The sequence below is a fragment of the Salmo salar genome, chromosome ssa09 (assembly GCF_905237065.1).
Source record: "Salmo salar chromosome ssa09, Ssal_v3.1, whole genome shotgun sequence".
NCBI lineage: Eukaryota > Metazoa > Chordata > Actinopteri > Salmoniformes > Salmonidae > Salmo > Salmo salar.
In genome coordinates, this window is record NC_059450.1 from 108,886,249 (window position 1) to 108,899,980 (window position 13,732).

General features: G+C 43.7%; 1 protein-coding gene across 1 annotated transcript in view; it reads left to right on the forward strand.

The window, feature by feature from the left end:
- Positions 1 to 12,878: 12,878 nt before the first annotated feature.
- Positions 12,879 to 13,732, forward strand: part of LOC123724080 (protein IWS1 homolog) — a 39,274-nt gene continuing 38,420 nt past the window's right edge. The window contains exons 1-2 of the mRNA XM_045686997.1: positions 12,879 to 12,978; positions 13,259 to 13,305. Of these exons, the coding sequence (XP_045542953.1) occupies positions 13,267 to 13,305 (39 nt within the window). The 5' untranslated portion in view covers positions 12,879 to 12,978; positions 13,259 to 13,266. The remainder of the gene's footprint in view (positions 12,979 to 13,258; positions 13,306 to 13,732) is intronic.

The following is a 13,732-nucleotide window of genomic DNA, read 5'->3' on the forward strand; positions in this document are numbered from 1 at the left end:
ATGTTATCCTTACAAATAATCCTGATAGGTATCAGTCTGGTGTTTTCTGTAATGACCTTAGTGATCACTGTTTTACAGTCTGTGTTCGTAATGGCTGCTCAGTGAAATTACCTGTCCTGATTTGTCATAGACGCTTGCTAAAAACATTTTCATGAGCAAGCCTTCCTTCATGAACTGGCCTCTGTAAAATGGTATAAAATCAGCTTGATCCCCTCACGCTTGGACCTTATTTTTTAATATCTTCAGTGGTATATTTAACAAATACACGCCCATAAAGAAAATTAGAATTAAAAAACAGGTTCAGCCCCTGGTTCAACCAGTTACTCCACCTCAAGAATTCTATTTGCCAAATCGCTCGGCACACGCATACTCAGGGTGACTGGCTCTCGTTCAGGCAAATAAGAAATAAGTGCACTCAGGCTATCCGGAAGGCCAAAGTTAGTTTCAAAAAGGATCAGTTCTCTCTGTGGGTCTAACCAAGAAGTTCTGGAAAACTTTTAAAGACCTGGAGAATAAACCCTCCTCCTCACAGCTGCCCATGTCCCTTAATGTTGATGTGGTTGTTACTGACAAAGAGCACATGGCTCAGCTCTTTAAAATCACCACTTCATTAAGTCAGGATTCCGATTTGACGCTGCCATGCCTCCTTGCCCGTCCAACATTTCCTTATCTCCCACCCATTCTAATGTGACTATCCCCGATGCCCCTCCCTCTTTTTCCCCTGCCCCACTACAAAGTTTCTCCTTGCAGGCGGTCACTGAGTCCGGGGTGCTAAAGGAGCTCCTTTAACGTATTTATTTATATCAAACAGATCCTAACTGTTATAGGCCAATTTCTATTTTGCCCTGTTTATCAAAAGTGTTGGAAAAACTTGTCAATAGTCAACTGACTGGCTTTTTTTTATGTTTATAGTATTCTAAACTAAATGCTAAATTAGGATTGGACTGAAAACCTACAGGACAGTAGATCTCCAGGAAGAGGGTTGGGCAGCCCTGCTCTACAACAAAGCTTTCTTTAGTGTCCAACAAGCTTTCTCTGCCCTTAACCTTGTTCTGAACACCTCCAAAACAAAGGTCATGTGGTTTGGTAAGAAGCATGCCCCTCTCCCCACCGGTGTGATTACTACTTCTGAGGGTTTAGAACTTGAGGTAGTCACCACATACAAGTACTTGGGAGTATGGCTAGATGGTACAGTGTCATTCTCTCAGCACATATCAAAGCTGCAGGCTAAAGTTAAAGCTAGACTTGGTTTCCTCTATTGTAATCGCTCCTCTTTCACCCCAGCTGCCAAACTAACCCTGATTAAGATGACCGTCTTACCCATGCTAGACTACGGAGACGTAATTTATAGATCCACAGGTAAGGGTGCTCTCATGCGGCTAGGTGTTCTTTACCATTCGGCTATCAGATTTGCCACCAATGCTCCTTATAGGTCACATCCCTGCACTCTATATTCCTCTGTAAACTGGTAATCTCTGTATACCCGTCGGAAGACCCACTGGTTGATGCTTATTTATAAAACCCTCTCAGGCCTCACTCCCCCCTATCTGAGATACCTACTGCAGCCCTCATCCTCCACATACAACACCCGTTGTGCCATTCACATTCTGTTAAAGGTCCCCAAACCACACACATTCCTGGGTCGCTCCTCTTTTCAATTTGCTGCAGCTAACGACTGGAACAAGCTGCAAAAAACACTCAAACGGGACCATTTTATCTCCATCTCTTCATTCAAAGGCTCAATCATGGACACTCTTACTGACAGGTGTGGCAGCTTTGCGTGACGTATTGTTGTCACTACCTTCTTGCCTTTTGTGCTGTTGTCTGTGCAAAACAATGTTTGTACCATGCTTTGTGCTGCAACTGCAGTAACATTGATGTTACTCATATTGATGTTACACAGGAAACGGAAACCAATTGTCACTTACCTTATTCATGTGCGGGTTGACAACATGCATTGTATAATTTTCTTAACTATATATATATACTGCTCAAAAAAATAAAGGGAACACTTAAACAACACATCCTAGATCCGAATGAAAGAAATACTTTTATTAAATACTTTTTTCTTTACAGAGTTGAATGTGCTGACAACAAAATCACACAAAAATAATCAATGGAAATCCAATTTATCAACCCATTGAGGTCTGGATTTGGAGTCACACTCAAAATTAAAGTGGAAAACCACACTACAGGTGATCCAACTTTGATGTAATGTCCTTAAAACAAGTAAAAATGAGGCTCATCCACATGCCTGTATGACCTCCCTACAACGCCTGGGCATGCTCCTGATGAGGTGGTGGATGGTCTCCTGAGAGATCTCCTCCCAGACCTGGACTAAAGCATCCGCCAACTCCTGGACAGTCTGTGGTGCAATGTGGCGTTGGTGGCGTTGGTGGATGGAGCGAGACATGATGTCCCAGATGTGCTCAATTGGATTCAGGTCTGGGGAACGGGCGGGCCAGTCCATAGCATCAATTCCTTCCTCTTGCAGGAACTGCTGACACACTCCAGCCACATGAGGTCTAGCATTGTCTTGCATTAGGAGGAACCCAGGGCCAACCGCACCAGCATATGGTCTCACAAGGGGTCTGAGGATCTCATCTCGGTACCTAATGGCAGTCAGGCTACCTCTGGCGAGCACATGGAGGGCAGTACGGCCCCCCAAAGAAATTCCACCCCACACCATGACTGACCCACCGCCAAACCGGTCATGCTGGAGGATGTTGCAGGCAGCAGAACGTTCTCCACAGCGTCTCCAGACTCTGTCACATCTGTCACATGTGCTCAGTGTGAATCTGCTTTCATCTGTGAAGAGCACAGGGCGCCAGTGGCGAATTTGCCAATCTTGGTGTTCTCTGGCAAATGCCAAACGTCCTGCACGGTGTTGGGCTGTAAGCACAACCCCCACCTGTGGACATCGGGCCCTCATACCACCCTCATGGAGTCTGTTTCTGACCGTTTGAGCAGACACATGCACATTTGTGGCCTGCTGGAGGTCATTTTGCAGGGCTCTGGCAGTGCTCCTCCTGCTCTTCCTTGCACAAAGGTGGAGGTAGCGGTCCTGCTGCTGGGTTGTTGCCCTCCTACAGCCTCCTCCACGTCTCCTGATGTACTGGCCTGTCTCCTGGTAGCGCCTCCATGCTCTGGACACTACGCTGACAGACAAAGCAAACCTTCTTGCCACAGCTCGCATTGATGTGCCATCCTGGATGAGCTGCACTACCTGAGCCACTTGTGTGGGTTGTAGACTCCGTCTCATGCTACCACTAGAGTGAAAGCACCACCAGCATTCAAAAGTGACCAAAACATCAGCCAGGAAGCATAGGAACTGAGAAGTGGTCTGTGGTCCCCACCTGCAGAACCACTCCTTTATTGGGGGTGTCTTGCTAATTGCCTATAATTTCCACCTGTTGTCTATTCCATTTGCACAACAGCATGTGAAATTTATTGTCAATCAGTGTTGCTTCCTAAGTGGACAGTTTGATTTCACAGAAGTGTGATTGACTTGGAGTTACATTGTGTTGTTTAAGTGTTCCCTTTATTTTTTTGAGCAGTGTATATAAATAAATAAATAATTAAATGTGACTACAACACAAAGCATATTGAAACATGGTGGCAGAGGTACTCAAAAGAACCTGGATCGCATCAATATAAATGAAGAATACATCCCAGGCGGCAGTTTGGAAAAGTGCCGCATTTACAAGCTAGTCATCGTGCCGAACGTCAACGTTAGCAGGCTATTGTGAGTGAGTCTATGCTAAAAGCTAACTGGCTATTGGATCCAAGCAGATTCGTGCGTAGCTAACATTCCATTCTACAAATAAATCGGCATGGAAAATGCACTGAAACCTCACGGAAAAATAGACTTTGAGCACTGACCTTGAAAATATGGAAAGAGGAATTCAATTTGTACATGGCTCTTACAATGGGAGAAAAACCTGATGACTACAAAGTGAAGCTACTGTATTATCTCATTGGGGGGAAAAGGCAGAGAGATCTGTGAGACCCTCCGTGTAGGCAGTACAAAAGACTATCATTGTTGATGAAGTAATTGCAGCACAGGATGCATTTTGTGATCCCAAGAAAAATGAAACAACTGAGAGATATCATTATTTAATGCGCAGTCAGGGCCAAGATGAGAGTTTAGACAAATATCTCACTGATATCCACTTTGCAACTTTGGAGTAATCACAGACTCTCTTATCAGGGGCAGGATTGTGTGTGGCACGTGTGACACACACTTAAGAGAGCGCTTACTCAGAGAGACTGATCTCAGTTTAGAGAAATGCATAAAGATTGGAAGAGCTGAGAACTGTCCAGATAGATAGCTAAAGTCATAAATGTGCAGGGCCCTGTAGCAGTGCATGCAGTAACACAGAAAGAGACCGAGAGGGAGAGAAGACCCTACAGAGGGACAGAACATTATTCAATTCAGATACTGTGGATGGACACGTAAAAGAAAAAATGCCCTGCATATGGACAAAAATGTAAATCCTGTGGAAATAAAAACATTCAAAAGTGCAGGGACCAGCAAGAGAAACAGAGACATAGCAATGGAAAATGTGTCAGCTGACTCAGAGAGCGGTGAGGATGTTCTCTGCATTACACTAGGGCCAAAGTCAGAGAGCATCAATGTAGTACAGGAGAAAACCACAAACCCCAATGCAGCTCTCTTTGCAACCATGCTGGTCAACAAAAAGTTAGTCAGATTTCAGATAGATGGTGGTGCTAGTTGTAATGTTATCCCTGCAAACCTGACAAAAGCAAGTCACCTAGAGCCCTGCAGTCAGGTATTGGTGATGTATAACAAGAGTACTCTGACGCCACTGGGGAAGTGCACACCTAAAGTGATCAATCCCCACAAAAAGAAAAACTACCAAGTTGAGTTCATTGTAGTCAACAAAAATGTGAACAGGCCCATTCTAGGCAGTAAGGCTATCTAGGCAATGGAGTTGATTACTGTGCAGCACCACAACATCCTGGCAATCGAGAAAACAACAGGATCCTGGAATAAAGAGCAAATAAAACAGGAGTGCTCTGATGTATTCCAGGGAGATGGATGCTTACCCGGCAAACTGACGCTGGAAGAGAATGAGCGAGTGGAGTCCGTCCAGCTGCCAAAGAGAAGAGTGCCAGTAGTGTAACCAATGTGAAATGGCTAGTTAGTTAGCGGTGGTGTGCGCTAGTAGCGTTTCAATCAGTGACGTCACTCGCTCTGAGACTTGAAGTAGGGTTTCCCCTTGCGTTGCAAGGGCCGCGGCTTTTGTGGCCAGGGATACCATTGCACAGACCCTGTGCTGAAATACTACAACCCAACAGAGCAGCTTGTACTACAATGTGATGCTTCAGAGAGTGGGTTAGGAGCAGTGTTGATGCAGGGAGGACAACCAATAGCATACGCCAGCAGAGCCCTGACAGAGACTGAAAAAGGGTATGCACAGATAGAAAAGGGGCTGCTTGCAGTGGTGTTTGGCATGGAGAGGTTCCACCAATTCACATATGGACGAACTGAAGTCAGATCACAAGCCTCTAGAGAGCATCATGACAAAGCCTCTCCTCAGCGCACCAAAAAGACTACAACGCATGCTCATGAGACTTCAAAACTACGAGGTCAGTCTCCGATACGTTCCTGGAAAACACGTGGTGCTGGCCGACACCCTGAGCAGGGCGTACCTCACAGAACAAGGAAACAGAGGCCCTGTGGAGGTCGAAGTGGAATCAATCAATATGATACACTACCTCCCTGTATCAAGCGAGAGACTTAAGGCCATCCACAGAGCTGGACCGGGAGCTCCAGACACTGAAAAATGTGATCCTGCAGGGGTGGCCTGAAGTGAAATAACATGTACTCTTGGAAGTAGCCATGTATTTTCACAGAGATGAGCTGAGTGTGCAAAATGGAGCTATGTTCAGAGGTGAGCGAGTCATGACTGCCCTCAGGTCATAGATAATACAGAGAATCCATTCCTCACACAAAGGAATCAAGGGATGTCTGAGAAGAGCTTGCAAGTGTCTCTACTGGCCGGGCATGAGAACATATATGGAACAATGCAGCACCTGCACTGCATGGGGTGTGAAGCAGCAGAAAGAGACGCTGAGGCCACACGAAGCACCAAAGCGTCCCTGGGAAAAAAAGAGGGACTGACCTGTTCCAATTCAACGACAGATGGTCACAGTTGATAATCGCTCCAGCTTCTGGGAAGTGGACCATTTGGAGAACACAAACGGTAATTTGAAAACTGAAGACACACTTTGCACGCTATGGGATACCTGACATCCTTTATTCAGACAATGGCCCCCAGTACTCTTCAGACGAGTTCCGAAGTTTCAGCAAGGCTTGGGACTTTCCACACAAAACATTGTCTCCAGGATACCCGCAAAGTAGTGGGAAAGTAGAATCGGCAGTGAAAACAGCCAAAAGACTAATGGCAAAAGCAAAGAGAGCAGGTGCTGACCCATACCTGGATCACATAAATACACCGTCACAAGGAACAGACAGCAGCCCTGCAATGGCACTCATGGGAAGACATACAAAGACACTACTGATAATGAGTGAAAATCTTCTGGGACCAGCAATGGCAAACTGTCAGCTGGAGAAGTTAACAGAAAGATAGCAGAGACATGCAAAGTACTACAACACCTCTGCTAAGGATTTCACAGAGCTGCAACGACATGACAGAGTGAGAGTTCAGCCACTCACAGGACAGAAACAGTGGTGGCAGAGGGCCACAGTAGTCAGACCTGTGGAGCAAAGGTAATTCGAGGTGAAGACAGAACAGGGGCAAGTCTTCAGGAGGAATGGGAGACACCTGAGGAAGAGCAGAGAAATAGAGGATTTCCCCACAATGGGGGGAGCCTGGCACAGAGCCAGTAAACAGAGCACTAGCTGATGCCCAGCAAATCAAATGTATTTATATAGCCCTTCTTACATCAGCTGATATATCAAAGCGCTGTACAGAAACGCAGCCTAAAACCCCGAACAGCAAGCAATGCAGGTGTAGAAGCACGGTGGCTAGGAAAACCTCCTTAGAAAGGCCAAAACCTAGGAAGAACCTAGAGAGGAACCAGGCTATGAGGGGTGGCCAGTCATCTTCTGGTTGTGCCAGGTGGAGATTATAACAGAACATGGCCAAGATGTTCAAATGTTCATAAATGACCAGCATGGTCAAATAATAGTAATCACAGTGAACAGGTCAGGGTTCCCAGCAGGGTGCAGAACACAACCTAGAGGTGGATGCTGCACCTCAGCAAGAAGATCCAAACATCTTAGGTCAAGCACCTCCTGATGTAATCAACAGTCCCCACACAAGGTGTGGTAGGGCAATCCGAAGACCTATACACCTAAAAGACTTTGTGTGAATGTAAATAATAACAATAATGTAATGGACAGTCAGAGACATTAAACAAAAATTCAGTTCACATTCCAGTTTATTGCAGACATGGAAAGCCAAAGTTCGGTGGAGTCTGCCTTTGTTGTGTATAAACAAAATTAAAAAGAGAACATCAAGCAATATTGATGTTACTCATATTGATGTTACACTAAGGTGACCAGATTTCTGAAATGAAAACTGGGGACATTTCCAGTTCGGCGGTCAATATATAATTAAAATATCCAATGTTATTATCTATGAAATAAAAATGGGGGACAATTCCGGTTTCATGTATTTAGTCTAACAGGCACACTGTGATAGACAGAGAAAACAACTATATTACTGAAACACTACAGACAAGACATAACTGTCCGATCTGAACAGCCATTTAGTGGTCCTGGTAGAATAAGAGCAGAGGAGAACATGAGCAAAATTGGAAAAAAAACAGACAATAGTATGTGTGAAATACTTACCAATCTCATCAGCATCTTATTTCTTTATTATGTTGTTAACTACATACTATACTTATACCAACCTAATCTGTATATTTCTCAGAAGAATGTATTTTCTTCAGGATTGCTCTGTCTTTGGCCAGCTTCTCCATGAACTCCTGGCAGTGGAGGTTGAAGTTTGTCTTCACAATAAGCATGGCCTTGATGGTAGGAACAGTGAACCTATTTCTTGCTGCTGTCCATATATATCATTCATTAATTTGGGAGAACACTTCTCTCGACTGGTGCATTACTTCCAGGTAAGCACATGACAACAGGCGCTAATCTAGCCAGGTTAGTGTGTGGGATTGTCACGAGAATTTCTATCTCATTGTTCTAACTGAACTATTTTATATCTCTGTCTAATTCTTGAAGGTTGTAAAGCTCCAGTTCAAAGAAATAGACCGTCTCAGCCTGCAATAGATCAATTCTTTATTCAGAGAGCGCTCTGCCCTTCAAGTGCAGAGCGAATGTTTTATACACACACACAAATGAACTCACATCAGTAGAAACTCCACCTCGCTTTAGGCGGGCTGTATTTTTCCACAGTTCACATATATTGTTTATCACACTTCTGCAACATGTTTCATTACCTTCTGCAAGCCTAGCCGTTTCTAACAGTTTTTCTCCTCCCTAGGGTGGGGAGGCCACTTTCCAGTTATTAGTTTCACCGTTATCACAAGTCGACAGTTCAGTTGTCCTTGAACGTCTCAACTATACCCTATATTGCAAAATAGTAGCACAATGGCCTAGTCTTAAAAGGTCTAGTCACACACATTATTGGATTATGACTAACACATTTCATACAATTATATGGTTTCAGGGTGGAATACTTTAGTCATTATCTTAAACATACAAATTATTCTATCAGGGATGTCATTCTCTTTGATGTCGGTAACCACCGTGCCCCATCTCTATTCTCGCTATACACCAAGTCACTTGGCTCTGTCATATCCTCACATGGTTTCTCCTATCATTGCTATGCAGACGACACTCAATTAATCTTCTCCTTTCCCCCTTCTGATAACCAGGTGGCGAATCGCATCTCTGCATGTCTGGCAGACATATCAGTGTGGATGACGGATCACCACCTCAAGCTGAACCTCGGCAAGACGGAGCTGCTTTTCCTCCCGGGGAAGGACTGCCCGTTCCATGATCTCGCCATCACGGTTGACAACTCCATTGTGTCCTCCTCCCAGAGTGCTAAGAACCTTGGCGTGACCCTGGACAACACCCTGTCGTTCTCCACATGCCTGTGCCATTAAACCCCTACAACTCATCCAGAACGCCGCAGCCCGTCTGGTGTTCAACCTTCCCAAGTTCTCTCACGTCACCCCGCTCCTCCGCTCTCTCCACTGGCTTCCAGTTGAAGCTCGCATCCGCTACAAGACCATGGTGCTTGCCTACGGAGCCGTGAGGGGAACGGCACCTCCGTACCTTCAGGCTCTGATCAGTCCCTACACCCAAACGAGGGCACTGTGTTCATCCACCTCTGGCCTGCTCGCCTCCCTACCTCTGCGGAAGCACAGTTCCCGCTCAGCCCAGTCAAAACTGTTCGCTGCTCTGGCACCCCTATGGTGGAACAAGCTCCCTCACGACGCCAGGACAGCGGAGTCAATCACCACCTTCCGGAGACACCTGAAACCCCACCTCTTTAAGGAATACTTGGGATAGGATAAAGTAATCCTTCTAACCCCCCCCCCTAAAAGATTTAGATGCACTATTGTAAAGTGGTTGTTCCACTGGATATCATAAGGTGAATGCACCAATTTGTAAGTCGCTCTGGATAAGAGCGTCTGCTAAATGACTTAAATGTAAATGTAAAATCTCTGACTAAGAGGTGTCTCAGATGTTTTCCATTCTTCAAGCGATCCCCCCTTTAGGAACTCTTGCAGGCCAGTAACCTTGTCACACAATGCATCCTCATTCATGGTCACATTGGGGAATTTTTCCTGCAGTGTGCCTGCTGCCTTCTGGATCTCTTCACGCAGAGCTTGCCTTTTTAAAAAGGAGACAATGTAAATCTTTTAGATTATCTGTGTGCTTTCCCCATGCTTGCAAGTAGTTCACAGCCATAGTGAAGAATGATTGGGATGTTTTGAGAAAGCTCTCTTTAGACATGGCTCCATTTTCCTCTAGCTCTCTCAGAAGTCCTCTGACCAAAACTGGAATGAAGTTGTCATCACGTCTTGCAGTCAATTTTGTCTCAACATTTCTTAGAATTGCAGCGGACTCCACAGCACAGTGGTTCTGGCCTCCAAGCATCTTGATTGTGTCACTGAATACAATCAGGTTTCCATGGACAAAGGCTAGCCAAAGTTCAGTCAGTGGATCTTCGAACATTGTTCGCAGGACAACAGGGCATTTGTCTTCAGAAATAAAAAAGGATTTCAATGGCACATACATTTTCAGCACTCTTTCTAGAGCAGGGAGCATGGACAGCCAGCGAACATTGCTGTTTCCTAAAATGTTATGGTACTCCTGGCCAACAAACTCACAAAAGCCCTTCAGTCTTTCTACTCTGACGGTGAAAATATGAACATATCCAAATATCTTTGTGAGCAGGTACTCAACATCATATTCAAAGCTGTTCTGGCCGTGATATGAATGATGTGGGCAGGACAACCTAAGCCAATCACCTCCCGCTGCAGAGCATTTTTAACTTTGGTATGGACATTGACCCTCCCCAGCCTATTCAGTCCTCCAAAGTTGGTATTTGTTGTCGACAGAGAATGTTTTCCAGGTTACATTTTTGGATAACCACCAGGGCCTTTCCTCTGCAATTTCCTCTGCTGTTTCTCCATTCAATTCAACAAAATCAAGCAGTTATGTTTCCACAGATGTGCTGCCATCATATATCTTACAATATCTGACTACTATTGGCAGCAGCTTTACATGTCCATGATTGGACGCATCAATGGACAAGGACACAAATTCAATCTGGTCTAGGGCCTGTGTTACCAAAGTAGTTGCCCATGTTGCTAACACGCTACTCACTACGGCGTCACATTTTGTCCTAGCACATGTAAACTTTGACTCATAAAGCGTCCATGTCAGTTGTGCTGTGCAGTCCATAGATCTGTAACTATGATTGTGTCGCATAGTGTGGTATGCAAAGACACCCTCCTGCACAGCTAAACCATATTCTTCTTGGGAAGGCTCTACCTTCTTGAAGAATGTGATGACAGAGTGCATACCAACACGGGCAATCAGAGAGGCTTTATGCTTTTTCGTCTGCTGATGTTCTACCACTGTCGTTCTTCTCCGGCTGCCAATTGAAAGAGAGGAATTAAAAAGGGTGCAGTGAACCATTCTATCTTCTTGACCTGAGCGTATAAACGGAAATTCTCTCATCATGTTTTTCATAAAAAGTGCATTTCCGTTTCTTGGAAAGAGTCATTGTATCTCCTCCGTCTGCTCTTCTTCACTCTCCTTGTGTCACTCTTCTTACGCTCTTAACTTTTTCTTCTCATCCAATCTTTCTCCTCTTTTCTTCACTCGTCTTCCTTCCTTTCCTTCTCTTCACCTTTCCACCTCACTCTTCTACACTCTCCTTGCTTCACTCTTTTTACTCACTTATTTTTTCCTTCTCCTTCCTCTCCAATCTGTATTAATAAATAGCATACTATTAGATAAAATACTTTGGTTAACAGATTCCCATTGCTTGCCTCATTTTTGTATTTTATCTCAAAAACATTGTTTGGAATAATAAATTGGCAGGCTCTGCAAATCATATCTTTACCTTTCCTCCTCTGTCGCCTTCACTCTTCATCCTATCCAGTCTTCCTCCTCTCCACTACTAATGTTATCCATGAACATTTCTAAATATATTTTCACACTACTTATTATAATGCCAAACCATTAAAATTGTAATCTACAAAAATATTCTCATAATTAATTGTGCATTCATTTAATATAATCATATTTTCAAAATAGTCTGTCCACTGCATGTTTACATGTGAACGTTTTTTTTCAACCTAGCTACCATAACAGTAGCTAGCTAATCTAGCTAGCTAATTTAGGAGGAGGAAAGGAGCAGGAAGGGTAAATATATGATTTGCAGAGCCTGCCAATTTATTATTCCAATCAATGTTTGAGATAAAATTAAAAATATATTAAAAATTGAGATAAAATACAAAAATGAGGCAAGCAATGGGAATCTGTTAACCAAAGTATTTTATCTAATAGTATGCTATTTATTAATACAGATTGGAGAAGGAGAAAATAACATAGCTAACCTAGCTAGCATAACCTATTTAAAACCTTATAGAGCAGATCATCTATCTATATAATAAATTGTGACATTATAACATCACTTTGTGGTGATGTTGTGGAATCACTTGACACCTTGCTAGCTTCTGGCCGAGTTTTCCACAGCAGTTTTCTCTAAAACTATCGCGAGCAAGTAGTTAGTAGAAGAAGAGTGAATGAAGCTGCTATAGCGAGCAGCCCCCTTTGTTGGCCTCAACAAGCACAACGCGATTGAGACGTCAACCGGTAGGCTCTGCTGCCCGGCCTTTCTTGCCAAGTGAAATATTTCATTTTGCGGTCTGTTTTTAACGCACATTTAAAAACGGGGACATTTCCAGGGAAAGGCCACCAAAAACGGGGATGTCTGGTCACCCTATTTTACACAGGAAACGGAAACCAATTGTCACTTAGCTTATTCATGTGCGGGTTGACAACATGCATAGTAAAGTTTGCTTAACTATATATCTTTGTCTGTCGTGACTACAACCAACACAAAGCATATTGAAACAGCTAATATGCTGTTGTCTTAGGTCTCTCTTTATGTCGTGTTGTGGTGTCTCTCTTGTGATGTGTGTTTTGTCCTAAATTTTATTTTTTAATCCCAGCCCCCGTCCCTGCAGGGTGCCTTTGGCCTTCTGGTATGCCGTCATTGTAAATAATGAATTTGTTCTTAACTGACTTTCTTAGTTAAATAAAGCTTAAAGAAATAAACAAATACAACAGAAGTCCCAAATAATTTCAATACAAGTAAAGACGCATAGGAACTACGTACATCGAAGCGCGACCAAAACTAAACGCATGCGCATATGACGGCCCCAGTCCTTTGACGCCATTTGAGACATCGCAGGACTGTTTTTCTTCAGGTACTTGCTAATGTTGATCAATTGGCTATTGTTTTAATTTGTTGACCGGCATGATACACTATAATTGCTGGCTAGCTCTCTGACCAGATTGTATTATTTAATTAGCTAGATCTTGACGTTCAAGTTGTGGTTGCTAGCTAGCTAGCAGGTTGGCCTATAATTTGTCGGTGCAGATTTCTTGTTTCGGAACTTAGATTTTCTCATTGATGTAATAAACACAGATAACATTGATTCATCGGCGAGCCTAAGTACTGAGCTGATTGTCCATAGTGTCTTTCAGACAAATGGATGGCGAAGAGGACGAATTCTTCTCCGGGAACCACTCTGGTAAGAACTGCTTCGGCGGGGGCAAGCTTCCTAGCTAGGTCTTATTGGTTTGTTGTTTACTGTACCAGCAACGAGTTGTCTGTTCTTTCGTGTATTTATTATGGATCCCCGCAAGGCAGATCTTACAGGCCTAGTTTTGTCGCTTCTGGACGACTGGTCATTTGCCACAAAGAAGAACTTGGGAAAATTACAACTGGCCCAGAACAGGGCAGCAAGGCTGGACCTTAAATTAATAATACGTATGCCAATAACGCGTGGCTTCATTTTTGCTGGGGTCCAGCAATGTTGTGGTGGGTTTTTCTTAACTTTTTACTTTTTTCTACATTGTATAATAATAGTGAAGACATCAGAACTATTAAATAACACATATGGAATCATGGAGCAACCAAAAATATATATTTATATTTGAGATTCTTCAAATAGCCAT